The 15,948-nt window shown below is 37.9% G+C and overlaps 2 protein-coding genes across 3 annotated transcripts in view; both read right to left on the reverse strand.

Moving 5' to 3' along the window:
• The window catches only part of chs3 (chitin synthase 3), a 39,210-nt gene extending 32,382 nt beyond the window's left edge, over window positions 1-6,828 (reverse strand). Inside the window, exons 1-14 of the mRNA XM_015028418.1 lie at window positions 6,006-6,828; window positions 5,688-5,874; window positions 5,469-5,567; window positions 5,084-5,245; window positions 4,324-4,498; window positions 4,150-4,251; window positions 3,888-4,029; window positions 3,606-3,806; window positions 2,986-3,101; window positions 2,351-2,519; window positions 2,024-2,203; window positions 1,662-1,940; window positions 1,415-1,577; window positions 1,288-1,334 (exon numbers count right to left, since the gene is read on the reverse strand). Of these exons, the coding sequence (XP_014883904.1) occupies window positions 1,288-1,334; window positions 1,415-1,577; window positions 1,662-1,940; window positions 2,024-2,203; window positions 2,351-2,519; window positions 2,986-3,101; window positions 3,606-3,806; window positions 3,888-4,029; window positions 4,150-4,251; window positions 4,324-4,498; window positions 5,084-5,245; window positions 5,469-5,567; window positions 5,688-5,874; window positions 6,006-6,828 (2,845 nt within the window). The remainder of the gene's footprint in view (window positions 1-1,287; window positions 1,335-1,414; window positions 1,578-1,661; window positions 1,941-2,023; window positions 2,204-2,350; window positions 2,520-2,985; window positions 3,102-3,605; window positions 3,807-3,887; window positions 4,030-4,149; window positions 4,252-4,323; window positions 4,499-5,083; window positions 5,246-5,468; window positions 5,568-5,687; window positions 5,875-6,005) is intronic.
• A 4,427-nt stretch (window positions 6,829-11,255) lies between these two features.
• slc39a7 (solute carrier family 39 member 7) overlaps window positions 11,256-15,948 on the reverse strand; it is a 9,933-nt gene continuing 5,240 nt past the window's right edge. For both annotated transcript variants that reach the window (XM_015028452.1, XM_015028451.1), the window contains 7 exons: window positions 15,416-15,861; window positions 14,891-15,059; window positions 14,554-14,634; window positions 14,325-14,453; window positions 13,871-13,984; window positions 12,754-12,950; window positions 11,256-12,088 (listed from right to left, as the gene is read on the reverse strand). In XM_015028452.1, the coding sequence (XP_014883938.1) occupies window positions 11,834-12,088; window positions 12,754-12,950; window positions 13,871-13,984; window positions 14,325-14,453; window positions 14,554-14,634; window positions 14,891-15,059; window positions 15,416-15,853 (1,383 nt within the window). In that variant the 5' untranslated portion in view covers window positions 15,854-15,861 and the 3' untranslated portion in view covers window positions 11,256-11,833. The remainder of the gene's footprint in view (window positions 12,089-12,753; window positions 12,951-13,870; window positions 13,985-14,324; window positions 14,454-14,553; window positions 14,635-14,890; window positions 15,060-15,415; window positions 15,862-15,948) is intronic.

Below are 15,948 nucleotides of genomic sequence, written 5' to 3' on the forward strand. Positions count from 1 at the left end.
CCTTTAAATGAAGCAACATTCATTTCTACTTATGAATGCTTTGTCATGATCTACTTGAGCAAAGCTTTTGGAGCTAGAGAAGGTAATTTTTGCACAATTGTCGAAAAAATATGAATTGGCAGTTGGAGTATCTGTGGTGTTACAGCATAGCAGAAGTGTGAGCAATATTTAGGTTTAGTTTGAGTAAGAAACAGAAACAATACCTGTTTTATTGCAGTGGATTTTTGTTGTTTTGGCTCCGTTTCTAAAAATGCCACATAATGAATGATGGTGAAGACTCTAAAAGTGCAGGAGAAAAAAAAAATATTACATGATTCTTTTTAATTGAGTATAGCTATGGAAATATATTTGATAAAAGCGTAATCTGATCAATATTCACCTGTGGCACAACATCCCTATAAACTGAAGCAAAACTGAAATAGCAAAGCCCAGGATGAACATGAGGCTCATTGGCTCAATTTGGAATTTTCCACCAGTTTTGTTGAGGTTCAAGTCAACAACATCAATCTGAATTTCAAAGACCTTGAAGACTTGAAATACGAAGGCTGCCACCAGCCACAGGGCATTCAAGAAGAAGAATGAAAAATTGATCTGTGTGAGGAAAGAAGTGCAAAGGTTAGCCTAACATATATATATTTTTTCAAGCATATCTCAAACACATTACATTCCAGTCCTCTTTACTTACCTTGTTTCTAAGATCTTGCAGCTCATTTTTAGTCTTTTCCTGTTTTTCTTTGTCATTTTGCAGAGGTTCCAGGTACTTTTCAATAAGTTCCTTCCAAAACTGGTCCTCATCCTGCAACAACAAATGAAGCATGGCATTGTTGATATTTAGCTGACAGGTTTCAGCATGGTGCCATTCAGTGAATACAATCTCATAAGTATTACATACAGTTTACTGGTGGATTAACCAGTCAAATTCTAATTAGAATCACCAGATTAAACGATTCTTTAAAACCAAGTAAATCACCTTCAACTGTTGAGATATGTGAATAACGAGTGGTGAGCAATGGTGCTATTTATCATATAGAGAGTAAAACAAAGAATTCAATAAATGGCTGTAAGTATTTACAAGAGTGAAGACTCTATTAAGCTAAAGGACATCACCTCATCAAGAGAATCCACCTGCAGCTGAATGTCACTGGAAAAACTCTCCACTTCTGCTTTCCAACCTAAGCAACAAGACAGGACAGAAAAGTATTTGAAAAAATAATATTCTACTAATGTATGAAAATGCAGTACTGTAGTGTTAAAGCACTGTAAAAGCAACAATTTTCTTGCACTTACATTGAACTGGAGAGTCAAAAATGGTCTCCTCTGGCCTAAAAGGAAAACTGAAAAAGAAAAATTATTGGTGTCAGCCATTGCTTTACTACTTTGCAGTTTACTTGTTTTTCATATCTTTAAAACCTACTCTTTGTCTTGGGGATAATCATCCACAATACTGTTCTGGGGTTGAGGTCCAAGCTGTATAGGATCTGGGATCTCCTGTCTCACGCCGAGCTGGTTGTCTTCTTCTCGGTGGTTGGATTTTTCAAATTTCTTCCAGGAGCAGAGTCGTTTGAAGGTGTTTTTTGCTGTAAAGGTAAAACTAAGTTTCAGTTTATTTTGCAGAAAGATCAGCTCGAGTCATTTAGTCCTTCAGAGTGGTACCAATCTACCTTTTTGTGTTTTAGTTTGCTGGATGTTGGCTCCAGTTGTTCCAGCCTCTGCAGCAGGTTTTGTTTCTCTGGTTCCCCATGAGACACTGTTCATGTTGACCATGGAGTAGATGGTGAGCAGGAGGTAGGCACTTGGGATGCAGATGATGTAGAGTAAGCCATAAAATACTAAAGGAAGTTCTTGAGGATGCAGCAGTGCAGTGACGATGTAAATGATTGACATGGCCACAATGAAAATGCTGCTGGGTGTCAGAATGGTCTGTTCCTTCATTATTGAGGCTGGCAGAAAACAAAGAATACCAATGTTTAGAGTTAAAACAACAACACCCAAATATTTGTTTTAGATAAAATTGTGCACTTACCAATAATGGACATTGTCACCGCAATCATAAGGAATGCATAAATGACACTCAACACTGCTGCAATAGTGATCTGAGTGTCTGCCTTCAGCTTAAAGCAAAGACCCAAGTAAATGGCAGGAGGTATCACAGCTAAGACCAGAGCACCAGCAGCAGGTATGTCCAAAAGGAAGGACAGACTCCCTGGGTACAGAAGAAACAATATATTTTTAAGGTATGTCCACAAGCTTTTTAAATGTTAATGGAGTACAAGTGTTGAACATGTCCACTCTAATAACTTCTAAATAGTAAATAGCGTTTGTTAAGTCCAGAGGACATAACAACAGTTACCTGCAACCATGAGACAGATGGTGGCCGGAGCAAGGATGGCTGATATCATGGCAAACAACTGGTAGAACATGAATGGTTTGGACATTGATGGATTCTTCTTGGAAACCAGGTTGGTGGAACCGAGCAGATCCACAGCGTTTGCCATTGTGGAAGGGCCCCATCGTTTTCGCTAAGTAGAAAAGCAGTAGTCGTTTGTAGTGTCACTTTTTTTTGTCCCAAAATATTTTATTCACCTAAATTTCATAAATTAACTAATTACTGAAATTGGTTGGAAATTTGAAAAGCACTCAGAAATAATATAACTAAGACTGATATTTACTGGAGCATCAATCAAGCACAGTCACGGCTACATTGTTTGGCAGAACAGTAGTATAACAAAAATATTTTTCGAGATCACAACGGGTATAACTGTGAGTTTGAGTTGCAAACTAAAGCACTGGATGACATCAGTGGTGGCCAAATTACCTTAATCCACAGGAAAAGAAGGATTTAATTCTTATTTCTTGTATTGCATTTCTATTTTAAAGGCTGCCAAGTCAACATTAGTAGGTGATGATAATTTTGTTGGCAATCATTGCCGTTACATTTGGAATTATAACTCAATTAATTATGTTCTGCACTGCTTATATACTTACTTGGTTGTACAGTTCTTTAAAGTCCTGTGGTGCGTTGGTGTAGGCATCAGATGCTGCATTGTATTCCACTCTCCAGCCTTGTTTCAGCAGCAGAGTGCACAGCCAGCGGTCCTCACCTGCAAAAACAAAATCTATATTTAGATTCTGGAATAGTAAAGAGAAAGCTTTAAAGTCAACACAAAGACAGAAAAGGAAATTTGTCTTTATTGAATAATTAGATCTGTTCATCCATCCATTCTCAACATCCATTTATCCAAGCAGAGTTTCTTGGGTCACATGGCCTAACAACAGTGGTCTATGAGGAACACAATGGACAGTTTGGCAGTTCATTGCATGGCAAAACAGTGAACTATGTGACCAACCCATTTTAACAGCAATTAACTTAGCATGCATGTTTTGGGCCTTGGAAAGTAACATATGTATACAAGTAGAGAACAAGCAAAGTTCCCACAGAAAATCTCCAACTAGGACATTTTTCCTGTGAGTAATCAAAGAGAAAAACTTTTCTAATCTGTAGTAAAAAAAATTCATCTATTGTGAAATTATTAGCTGTCATTAGATCATATTAAATAATAAAAGAAACAGTTATCCCAAAATATTTTCAGTATTCAGTCTTGTACCTTGGTCATATTGGATGTAGTGACTGGGCTCTGTGGATTTGGTTGAATATTTCTTCATCACGTTGTCATCCATGAGTGCCTCTGCTCTGAACAGACTGAAGCAACCAGGGCTGCACAGTACACAGCCAAAGACATGCTCAGCTGTCTTCTGCAGCCAGTGACTGACAGCATACTCAAACTTCTGGAACCAAACAGCAGGACCTGCAGGAGAAATAGACAACTGGTTTATAACCTCACCATGGCCCTTTGCCTCGCGCAAAATAGCCCTGGTTTGCTCCCAACCTGATCCAGTGGGGTGAATTCTGCCACATGCTGCGCCAACACGGGGATACATTTTCAGACGATCGATGAGCAGCATCAGAGCCGCTGGTTGGAAGTCTGTGTCCCCATCCAAAGCCAAGAGGTAGGTGTTGTGTTTTTCTCTCTGGAATAAATACACAGTTTTGTTTTGTATACATTCAACACAATTGTCTTTGACCACGCATTAAAAGTAAAGTTAGCATGCTTGCTCTAATAAATATCCAGAAAGTGTCTTCTGTCTCACCTGGAACTCTTTCCTCAGATCATTTTCATTGCACCCCTTTTGCCAGAGTCTGTGATATTTGGTCATGAGTTTCCAACCCAACAGATAGTAAAGATACATCACCTGCAGACAATAAACAGTTAAACTAAAGGTTCTTGATTAAAGTGTTGAGATGATCCATTTGCTATTACCTACCTGAGACCATCTCTTTTTGTTCCGAATTTTCTGTTTGTCTTTGAAGTGAACTACAATGTTATTCCCATGAGGCATTTCAACAACCAGTCTAGCTCCATATGGCGTCTCTATGATTGACTGATCTGGAATTTGCTGCTGTACTCCGAAGAATGTTTTATCAAGGTTCTTGAAGATGCTGATGATATAGAAAAGGGACAGCAATAAATAATTTACCATGGAATTTTTCCATCAAAGGATTAAAATTAATTGGCACAAGATTTATGTCACAAGATATAACTGTCTCAGTTATGAAGAGATTCTGAGTGGCGAGCCAGCCAGGAGAGATCTCATTTTATATTTCATAAGATGGCAGGCTAGTGGGTAATAGACTTTATCTCATTAACCAGGATGTCACCGAGATATATTTGAACAGCAAACTCATAATGAAATCAAAACTTGCCTCCTTTACCAGCATTTTATAATACCTGAACATGTAAGATCTACACAAATTTGCTAGAACTCACACATTTGGTCTCAAAAATATGTTTTCTATCCATGGCCTGGTCAGTTCTCTATTCAGCTAATGTCTTTTTTTAAAAGTTGTAGATCAACTTTATTTCTTGCATTAACTATCACTGACTGACTGACTCTTTCAATTTGCTAAATATTGCTAGCAAAAACAACCTATTAAGTAATTTCTATGGGAAACATGGTCATTATTCAAGTTTAATGACAAACTGCTCAGGTTATACAATAAGCTATCTGTAAACATGGTTCTTACCCATAAACCTCAGTGATGATTTGCACAAGGTTCTTTGCATATGTGTTCAGATGACGATCCTGATTTCCTTTGGCATTTTCAAAGGCGTCATCGAAGTAGATATGGGCTTCAAAGGTGAAATCATTAAACTTGGGTCCTGTTTTTGGTCTGTACTTGTCCAGTCTTGATGAGACAAATGCAAAGTGTGGATGAATTCATAATAAAAAAAAAAGTAAAATAAGAATATTTAGACAATAATGCTTGGAAATTGGAACTAATTTCCATATAACATTTGTTTAAAGGAGTTTTTCTTATTCCTTATTTACGATAAAATATTAGATGTAAATTTCAGACAGTATTAGCTAAAATAACACAGACTCTTAAGGTGGGCATAAGTTTAACTCACCTGAAAATAGAGACCATGATATTCATCATCTCCTCATAGGTCTCATGCCACATTGTTGCACAAAGATACAACATAGCAGGGGTGGCATTCTCCTTATTCCTTGATATGAAAATATTTGCAAATATGAGAAACTGTTTCCATTGTAATGTGATTATTACTTTAATCACATTACTAATAGAAAGAAGATAAAAGACGTAAGTCATGCACACAATGACTTACTGATTCTTCTTGCGTTTTCTGGTTTCGATGTTGAAACGGGTGTTGAGGAGTAAGGACTGCTCAATAAAGGCACCCTCATAGAGTCTCCGAACAAACAAGTCTTGCGTCTTCTGGATACGATAGATGTTAAAGTACCATATATGGATAGTAGCCAGCACAAGGCCAATCCACCATGATATAGCTGCACCTGATAGGAAAGAAAAGAAAGAATAAAGTCACTACTACCAAAGCTTAAATACTAAAACAGCCAAAACAAAAAACCTCGAAAAAGTAAGATACCCAGATAACAACAACAGCATTTCTTTATTTTCTTTTTACCTGCGAGTAAGAAGATGTTCACTGTGTTGGACATGTCCAGGAAGCAGAGTGTTTGGGCAACATCCAAAATCAGATGTGGGAACAGGTTACCACTCAGACTTTGATTTCTTACATTCACAGCTTCAGCGCAGTAACTTGTGAAGTTGATCTTTTCAGTTGTGTTCAAGCTTAACTGGTGGTCCTGATAATCCAGAATAACAGGGACGATGAACAGCACCATCACAGCCAGTGAAGCCAGGTACAAAGGCAGGATGAAGCATCGGCGGACAGCATGCATCTTACAGGCTGCCAAAGCAAACCAATGGCAGAGTGCAGAGGAGATCAGCTGGACCCCGATGATGATGGCTACTATCCTTGTTTCCCTGCTTGGAATGGAGGTCACAATGTCCCAGTCCAGCTTGGCCAGAGGAACATAGGCACCAAGCACACAGGCAGTGACCACAATCCTCAGTACGCTGGACATGATGTGCAGCATGTTCTGACACTTGCTCAAGTCTTCAAACAGATTTTTGAGGACGTTGGATTTTCTCTTCACACAGATCACCCTGAAGTAATTCTCCCACCAGTTGAAAGATACCAAGATTGACCCACCAACAGCAAGACCCACCCAGATGGCTGTCTTCACATCGGCAGAGTCTTTCAAAATGTACAGGACCACGAACAAACAGTAACCAACAACCATAACCACAGAGGCCATGATGGAAGGCAGCAGGAAGATGTTCATCTTTTTGACAGTGCACTGAGTGACTGCTTGCAGGAATGCAGAGAGGACAGCTACACCGTTCAGGATGGTCACATTGGTCACAATGTCCAAGTGTGGCATTGCTACGATGGTAAGCACTGCTAACCCCACAGAAACAAGGAACTCGAAGAACAAAACCTGAGGGACAAAGAAAAAGGTCAATTCAACAAAATGTCACAGAAACAAGTAATTAGATCATATTTAAGGATCAGTTACAGATCAGATACAGTTAAAAATATTATCTTTTGCCTTACCAGGGCTGCAGATGATTTTCTTGGCAGCTTTGATGATTTGTAACATGATTTCCAGATGCTTTTCAGCAGCAGCAGAACAGCGGGTGCAATGAGAGAGCAGCCAATACACAGCAGTGCGATGGGTTTCTGCTCTGCTTGGAGGGTCTTTGTATCTTCATGGGACAAAGTGATGAGGAGAAGGAAAGAAGCCTGGAAAATAAAAGTTCACTGGTACCACAACTGACTGCTGAGAATGTCTATTTGCCACTTTGAAACTAAACTAAACAATATGGGTAAAACTTTATTTGAAGGGGGTTGAATAAGACTGACATGACACTTTCATAAACATGACATAACACCTGTCATGAACATCAATAAGCCTTCATGACTATTTATGACTGTTGTCATAAAGCGTCATTCGGTAAATTATGACATTAACCAAGAAATCATTACAGTTCAAACTTTACCTTTAATAACATAAAGTTACCTAATTTTTTAAGTGAAATCAGTAATTATTTTATAACAAATTTATGTCAGTAATGATTTCTTGGTTAATGTCAAGTTGTCATAACAACGGCATTTTGAATAATGTCAACTTTGTATTAAAAGTGTCATAATTTACCGAATGATACTTTATGACAACAGTCATAAATATTCATGAAGGCTTATTGATGTTCATGACAGGTGTTATGTCATGTTTATAATGGTGTCATGACAGTCTTATTCAACCCCCTTCAAATAAAGTGTTACCACAATATGGATGTTCTGTGTTATCTTTTACCAAAAAAAAAAGAAACAACCTTTTATTTCATTTGTACTTTTTGACAATCAGACCCCCTATGACAATTAGTGACTACATTTATATTTACTGTATATCTCTATAATGATATCAAGCAGCACAGAAACAATATGTGAAACAGAAACAAATTAGGAAGTCAAATTTAAATCTGTAAAATGAAGCTAACCTTGCTACATATTGCCAATCCAAACACAGTGAGAGCTACTGCAAACAAAGTGATGGTCTTTAGAAGCTTTAACAACTTCCAAGGTGTGTGCTCGTCTTCAATTACAGGAACCTCCCGACAGGTGTCCCATGGCCTCCTGGAACAGATGCATGAGGTTAAACCGTGATAAGGATGGTTTCTAAAACAAGTTTTTGCATCTTCTACAATGTAAAAACATGTTGTTAATGCTTGATGCAAGTTGTTGCAGTGGCACAATATAGTACATAGGTTTAGGGGATAATAACTTTTTCATGAAGCCAGTTTGGTATGAATATTATTTTTCCTTTAATAGATTAAATTATCCTATGTAAACAACATTTTGTATTTCGTTGATATTCAATCGACGACAATGAAAAGAAACAAAAACGGAAATAGATATCAGTAGGAGGTCAAATACTTTTTCACGGCACTGTAGATAGGCAGATATATCAATTTATATTTGTTAATATATTAATTTCTGGATCAATATTGCCATTTGCGAGTACAGACACAGCATATATAAAGATCAAGTTTACAAATTACTTACTTGAGCTCTCCGTTTCCCTTCATCGTACCTCCTGCTTATGGATGCTCTCTGTGTGCTCTGGTGTTGTCTCTTATACTGTCTGACTCATAACCTACTTTAAGCTCCTCCTGCATTAAATGCCTGGAAAGTGTGTAACAGGCTTAGCAAGTTCAGGTAAGTGAATTCATAATATGTGATATGAATTCAGAGAAGATTACCTCCTCCCCACGCTTTATCCCCCACCAAAAAAAAAAAAAACGTAACAGTTTGTTTTTATAGCTCAAAAAATTACTTTTTCAGTAAATACTGGGTAATTTTCTAATATAACTAAATTGATCAAATGTATATTTATGTTGCATTCCCATTTATGTAATAAAATGTGTGCTTGATGTTTTGCAGTGAAATAGCACACTAAAATTGTGACTGATTGTGTTTTTCTTATGTTTTGCCAGGAGGTTCATGAAGAGATTATTTAAACAAAATTTTGAAAATGTTTTTTGTGATTAGACAGTATCAACATCCAATGTCTTCTGAGTCAGGAATGTAACGTATGCAATTAGTTTAGCTCTATACACAAGTCCAGATAATTTCGTCCTTTGTTATGGGTAATAATGAAGCAGCAGGTAGAAAATTGATATCCATCAATAAATATTTTTTAATACCAAAGTAAGTACATAAGGAGGAAGAAATATTGACAAACAAAAATGTTCTGCTGTGTATTTATTAAATTAAAAAATTCATTATTTGCTTTGGCTGGATTAGAAGTGATGAGAAATGAGATGCTTCCTGTAAAGCACACCAGCCTGCTTACCGTCTTTGCGTATCAGATGTTTTCCTTTGTAGGCAACAATATGCTGGCTGACGAAACACAATATATAAAACACATAAAGAGCTTTGGGTTTGTTTCTGTAATCAGAGACTTTGGCTTTTATTTCCACAAAAGAACTGGTTCAAAACCTTCTGGTATTTGGCACCTTATCTAATTCCGGCCATCATGATGGAAAATCAAAAACAGAATTAACAACATAAGTCATCAAAAAAAAGTCATATCAGCTCAATTACACTCACATTCCAATTAACTTTAGTTGCCAAACATTTCATTAGGGTGATTTATTATTCAAATTATTTTAAAACATTTTCTATCAAAGGAAATGCATCAAGTCACTGGATCGCAGCATTTACTTTTTCTGGACCAGCAAGTTGTGACAGTAGACAGTATCTCATGTTGTTGACTTTACAGCAATCCCTCAAACCTAGCATGCAAAATGCATGTAGCGACAGTGGAGAGGAAAAACTCCCTTTAACAAGAAGAAACCTCCAGCAGAACCTGCTTCAGTTTGATGGGCCATCTGCCATGAATGACTGGGGGTTTGAGAAGACAGAGCAGGTATACAAAAAAGAAGCAGAACTGATGTAGAAGTACCTTCTAAGTCAAAGAAAAATAAGTTAATCGGAGAACATTTAGTTATCGGCAAAATTATCTCAGCCAATTCCCTCCTCCACGAAGAGGCAAATAGAATGCCAGACCAGGTGTAGCTTCTATGGAGAGAAAAACAACCGAGAAAACAAAAAGTTCACAATTGAAATAGCAGCAAATATTGCAAATTGGAGGAGTAAGAGAGAAAAACTGTTCAGTTTGCCCAAGGCTGTAGCAGCATGACTACAAAGAAGACTCAGGATAACCTAAAATCACAGAATGGGGCATGAGAGAAGTTTAACCAGGAAGAACTGACGTTCTGAACCGACTTTCTGGACTGACTTTCACCAAAACAGTGATGACATAATAATATCCATGGATATTCATTCTCCAAGTTCTCTTTTCACCGGAAAAGAAAATAAAACAAGAGGAAATGGGTCACTATGATTGTCATGAGTAGGAGAATTATGTCAGAGTATTAGTGAAATGTGAGGTCCTGAGGAGGAGGAGCCACTTCTGGAGGAGCTCCACACCTTCACAAAAACTTTTTATAATCCGTTTCTCTCCCCTGGATTTTAGGCGTGGCAGACTGTAAAACTGAAAGAAACATAAGAGGAACGGCAGGTTATGATTTTCCTCCTGAAATTTTATCCTCTTTCACTTCCTTTTGTGAATGTATAAAACCTGATCATCATTGTACATTACTGGTATGGGAATACGAGAATTTCCTGGAGAAGGCATGCTTTATGTAGAAAGCCCTTGCAGCATTCCTGGCATTCCTGGAGAAGGAATGCCTTCTCCAGGATTCTGGATATAAACATTTATATCCAGAATCCATAAATGTTCATTTAAAATCACCCATCTTTGTTTATTAGTTCACATTTCAAATACTGTGTTTAAAATGTTATGGACTAATCTCTTAACTTAAATTTGTCAGACTGAACATTTTTGGGTTCAAAAGGAAATCTATACTACTGTATACTGTATTTTGGATCCAGTTTCTTCAGTGATGCATTCTTTCACTCTGTAACTGAGGTGATGAGGTTCACACACATGTTCTTCCAAATGCTGCAGCTGCTGTGGACAAAGATGAGAAACTTGTTGCTGCCTAGAGTTTTGTTTCTCTATAACGTAACAGGGATTACTGCCGTGCATGAAAATGGGTTAACGCTTTGCATTCTGGGATTCAGAGTTCTTACTAGTTATTTTTTGTTCCTCCAATGGTTTGGCCAGTTAGATCATGGATAGATTTGATCCTCATTAAACAGGTTCTAAATACTTTTGTGCCATCACATAAATTCTCTTAAATGATATACAATTTATTTTAATATTTATTGAGAATCAGATGATACTTAGAAAATAATGAGTCTTTATTTGGGGACATTCAGCAAAATTCATCTCAGGAAAACAAGGTACTGAAAAACATTTCTTCAAGCTAATTAAATCAAATGTAAAATGTGATGCAGTTTGACCACATCAACAAAAGCAACATCATCATTTTTCATGGAATGTAAAAAAAGCTAACATTCGGTATCCAACAATAGGACTTCATAGTTGCAGGTCACCATAGAACAAACATTCTTCTCTTGTATTGAGGAGCTGCTCTGCGTTTTATGCAGCAGTCACACTGAAAGTTGGATGGTTGTTTTAACATAAGTGGCAGGTGAATTTACAGACTATACTACTGCAGAACTCCTTATCCTGATATCAGTTTTTATCCACTAATCTCTTTCCATACCTCTTTTTTTCTTCCAGAAAACATTGACCCTTCTGGTTAAAAAACACAAACAACATAAATTCAATTTGATAAGAAAAAAAAGCAATAAAAACAAAAATTCATTTAAATGTATTTTTCCCTGTCAGTGTCTCCGTTCTTTCTCTTGTGCTGTAAAAGTTTCTGTCCGCTCCAAAAAAAACAAAAAGCGCTTCATTCGTACTCTGCGATCAGCACCATCATGCCGACTCCAAACAGCAGCGCCAGAATCTCCATCAGAGACTGACCGAAACTGGAGCGGCCCGCCAGCAGCTCGGGGAGCACCGTCACCGTGGCGATGTAAACAAACCCGCCAGCTGTGAAGGGTAAGATCCAAGCGGTCGCCGTGGCGCCCACACCTTCAGCCAGCAGGGAGCAAGTCGTCCCGGCCAGAGCTCCCACTGCGGTCAGCAGCTGCAGACACATCGCCTGACAGAGGAACAGCAGAAACTCAGCTTCATTATCACCTACACACACCTCCTCATTTTAAAGAAATGCTAAAATTATAATTCAATATTATTAGTACATGTGTTTTAAATGATTGGGGGACTATTTGGAAATGTGGGTTGATTACCACCTTTACCAATTCCTAGTTGTTACATAATTAAGCTACTTCCATTATCATAAACATACTTCACCATTTTATACCTTCATACTCAAATATTGTGTAACTTTCTGTTTGGACACAGAAATCTTTATATTTTAACTAAAACTGGAACAATAAACTTCACTAATTCTTATCTCAAATTTAATCCCACTGTACTGCCTAAATGGAAGCAGAAAACTTTGGATTAACTTAGAAAAGGCACAAAAACTTTGAACCAGGAATTGCAACTTGAAACTCTGGTTATACAATAAGGGCACATAAATCGTTCCAGAGAGAATCTGCTGAGTTTGACATCTGAGACAAACAGAGGTATCTGTTCTGCAGAAGCAAATAATACAATACATATTCAAAACTGCTCCATTTTAGAAAATCATCCTGTTTTTACACTAATGGAGGTTTGTGTCAAATTCTACATTTTTAGGAAAATACAACCAATCTGAAACGGCATCTTTAGAAAAAAGGACAAAATAATGTACAATGTAAGTACCTTCTTTTTAGTGCAGCCAGACTGGACAAGAATGGCAAAATCCCCAATCTCATGTGGGACCTCATGAAGCAGGATTGTCAGGGTGGTGACAGCGCCAACAGCTGGACTGACCAGGAATGACGCTCCGATTGCCAGGCCATCGGTGAAGTTATGTGTGAAGTCAGCAGCTAGGTTCAGATAACCAGACACCTTGATTTCTGTTTCCATGGAGAAAAAGAAACTGTTTTTACCAAGTAATGATGTTTAATGACAGCATATATATATGACCATGAAACGTTATCAATCGTGACTGTACGTGTTTCAGGTACGTTCAACACCTGAAAAATTGAAAAATTGAAAAATTACATGAATTCAAGCAACACTAGCTCAAGTTTAGATTTTTTTTCCAAAACAGAAGTGGCATGTTTATGTACATCAAATAAGAATATGTATAATAATAATTCTGCTTAACCACATGTAGTCTGTCAGTTCAAATTCTAAAATTATTTTTACATGCAACTTTTATTTTTACTGAGTAAGATTTAGTTTACCAAACCAAAAAGAAAAAAAGAGGATGGAGAAAATAAACAATTGATGAACCACATAATATTTTCTTTAAATGATAATTGTTTTCTTATGAAGTTGTTCCATTTGTAGGGAAGTAACCCAGATTTAGACACACCTCCTGATGTGTTTTAATGTTCTTAAAGGAACAGTTAACAAGCCAACTTTTAAATGTGTGCACTTTTCCAAAGAACCATTTTTTTTTTAATTGATCCATTATTGTTGCTTTTACTGTAATTAGAGTTGTGGGAATATTCAAGTCAATCCTTTGGATGTTTGTAAAAAAAAAAATAAAATGTATTTTTATTTTGTTGCTCTTGGCCCAGTATGAGATTATCATTGCATAGCAGCTTAAAAAACTTCTACACCTAAAGTGAGCTTGTTTTTCATGAGAAAAAACATTTTTGGTCATCTTTGACTATAAAAATGTTTTGTGCTGAGAACTGATCATGCTTCCTGAAAGTGTGTCACATTTTAAAGAGGAAAACTGTAAAGCACCTCCTATGTTAAGTCCTGAGGGAACCTGAGAGGGGAGAAAGGCAGCAGGAAACATCCAGGAAATTAGGTTACTCGCCTGTGCCCTTCTTCTCCTTAGGCTCTGCCGCCTTCGCACCTTTGTTTGGTTTCTTCTCTTTTGTCTTCTTTTCCTTCTCCTCTTCTCCATCACTGTCCTTTTCTTTGGCAGCAGCTGAAAGTTGGACATCCAGGAAATGTATAATTTACCTCACAAAGGTAAGAATCAATTATCCTAAAGGACGTATTCCAGCCCAGGATGACATCTAGTGGTCAAATATTGGAAGATGATGTAAATACACTTGCCATCCACTAAAAGTGTCCAGACTTGAAGACTGTTTTTATCAGTGCCTTATTGTTCATAGCTGTATACACTATAATGCATTTGATTAAATAAGTATTTTCTTTAAATTCACACAGTGGACCAGAAACCATCAGCAGCAAAAACACATTTGAAAATATTTCTAAATATTAATCTTAAGAAAAAAAATTCTGTTCATAAATTTCTCTCCCACCATGAGAGTGACTGTGGGAGTGTCCGTGTCCTCCCTTCAGCAGACGCACAAATTTTTCAACAACCAGAAAGGCGATGATTCCCCCGAGAACCCACAGACCAACAGACATCATGTGACCGTGGGCGGCTCCTGTGTTGGAAAAGTTTCAGTTTACAGGTGGAAAATATTGATATGGAATATCGCTGACTTTACTGCATAGCAGCTGAGTGAAAAGAGCTTCCAGGAATACCATGGGAGTGACCGTGGTCATGTGACTCTTCGCTTGCATGAGCGTGTTCCTCATCTTCCTCTCCATGATGGGAATGAGGATCTATGCAGAATACAATGACATAAGGAAACAGGAATTACATTTAAAAAGTCAAACTGCAAAGTCTGCAGCTCTGATCTGTAAAATAAAGCAATTTAGAAACAGAACATAAAGACTGATTGAAATAGCAAAATATAGACTTTCTTTTTTTTACTCTTATGTAAAACTTTCAGTATGATTTCATGTGGTGGAAATGTAAACAATTCTGAATAAAACTTTACATTTGCATAAGCTATGAAACAAACTAAAGAGAACCTACCAAGAGCGTGTGGTATGAGGTGCAGGAAGGCATCGCCCAGCAGTCCACCAGACGCAAAGCTCAGCAGCACCTTCAGCAGGTTCTGGTGCTGGTCGCTGTTGGACTGGACTGGGATCAGAAACAGGATGAGGAAAGGAGCCGCGCTGATCAGCAGGGTGGCTCCGATTGCCTGCAGACAATGAAAATCAACTCAATGGCAGACGTTCCTCAGAAATGTTACATGATGGGGAAGTGGCCGAGTTTGTAAAGGTAGAATTGATCATAATCAAAGATAATGATCAATACTTGTAGCTTAGTGGTGAGATTGTATTTTAGCCAGAAAAAAATTGATTTTAGATTATTTCAATACATAAAAATGTGATATCAATCCCCAAACGGACCACCAAGAAGTCAACGTGACAACTTCTACCTTTTCAAACAAATAAAGATTTTCCATCTTTGTTACGATTATAGCAAGATGTTTACTATGTTGCTATATTTATAAAAATTTAACCTTTTTATAGCAACACATTCCTCTGAGCATACCTGAGTCCAGAGCTCCACTAAGTCACGCTTCTCTCCATCTGCTTCTCTCTTTGCTCTCTCTGATCCATGAGCGTGTCCGTGATCATGGGAGTGTGCGTGTCCGTGATCATGAGAATGTGCGTGTCCGTGATCATGGGAGTGTGCGTGTCCGTGATCATGAGAATGTGCGTGTCCATGTCCGTGATCGTGTCCGTGATGGTGATGCTCCTCTTCGTGCTGAGGCAGGTTGGCCTCAGCGCTCCACTTGCTCGCTCCGTGGAACATTTTCACCTGAGCGCCGTGGGAGTGTCCATCATCTTCACCGTGGGAGTGGCCGTGGTGATGGTGAGTGTGCCCGTGGTCGCCATGGGAATGGCTGTGAGCAGTGGCCGATTGAGAGGTTAACAGCAGTGCAGCAGAAGCAGCCAGTGTCAGTGTCAGCAGACGTAAACAGCCCATATTAGACCCTATGAGAAAGAGAAATAAGGAGAACAAACAATAAATTTCAAGGCGGTCTTCTGTTTTTTGACAACTGTTATGCATATATGTTGTAT

Source organism: Poecilia latipinna, unplaced genomic scaffold, assembly GCF_001443285.1.
Source record: "Poecilia latipinna isolate Pla-1442-1.1 unplaced genomic scaffold, P_latipinna-1.0 Scaffold124, whole genome shotgun sequence".
NCBI classification, from domain to species: Eukaryota; Metazoa; Chordata; class Actinopteri; order Cyprinodontiformes; family Poeciliidae; genus Poecilia; species Poecilia latipinna.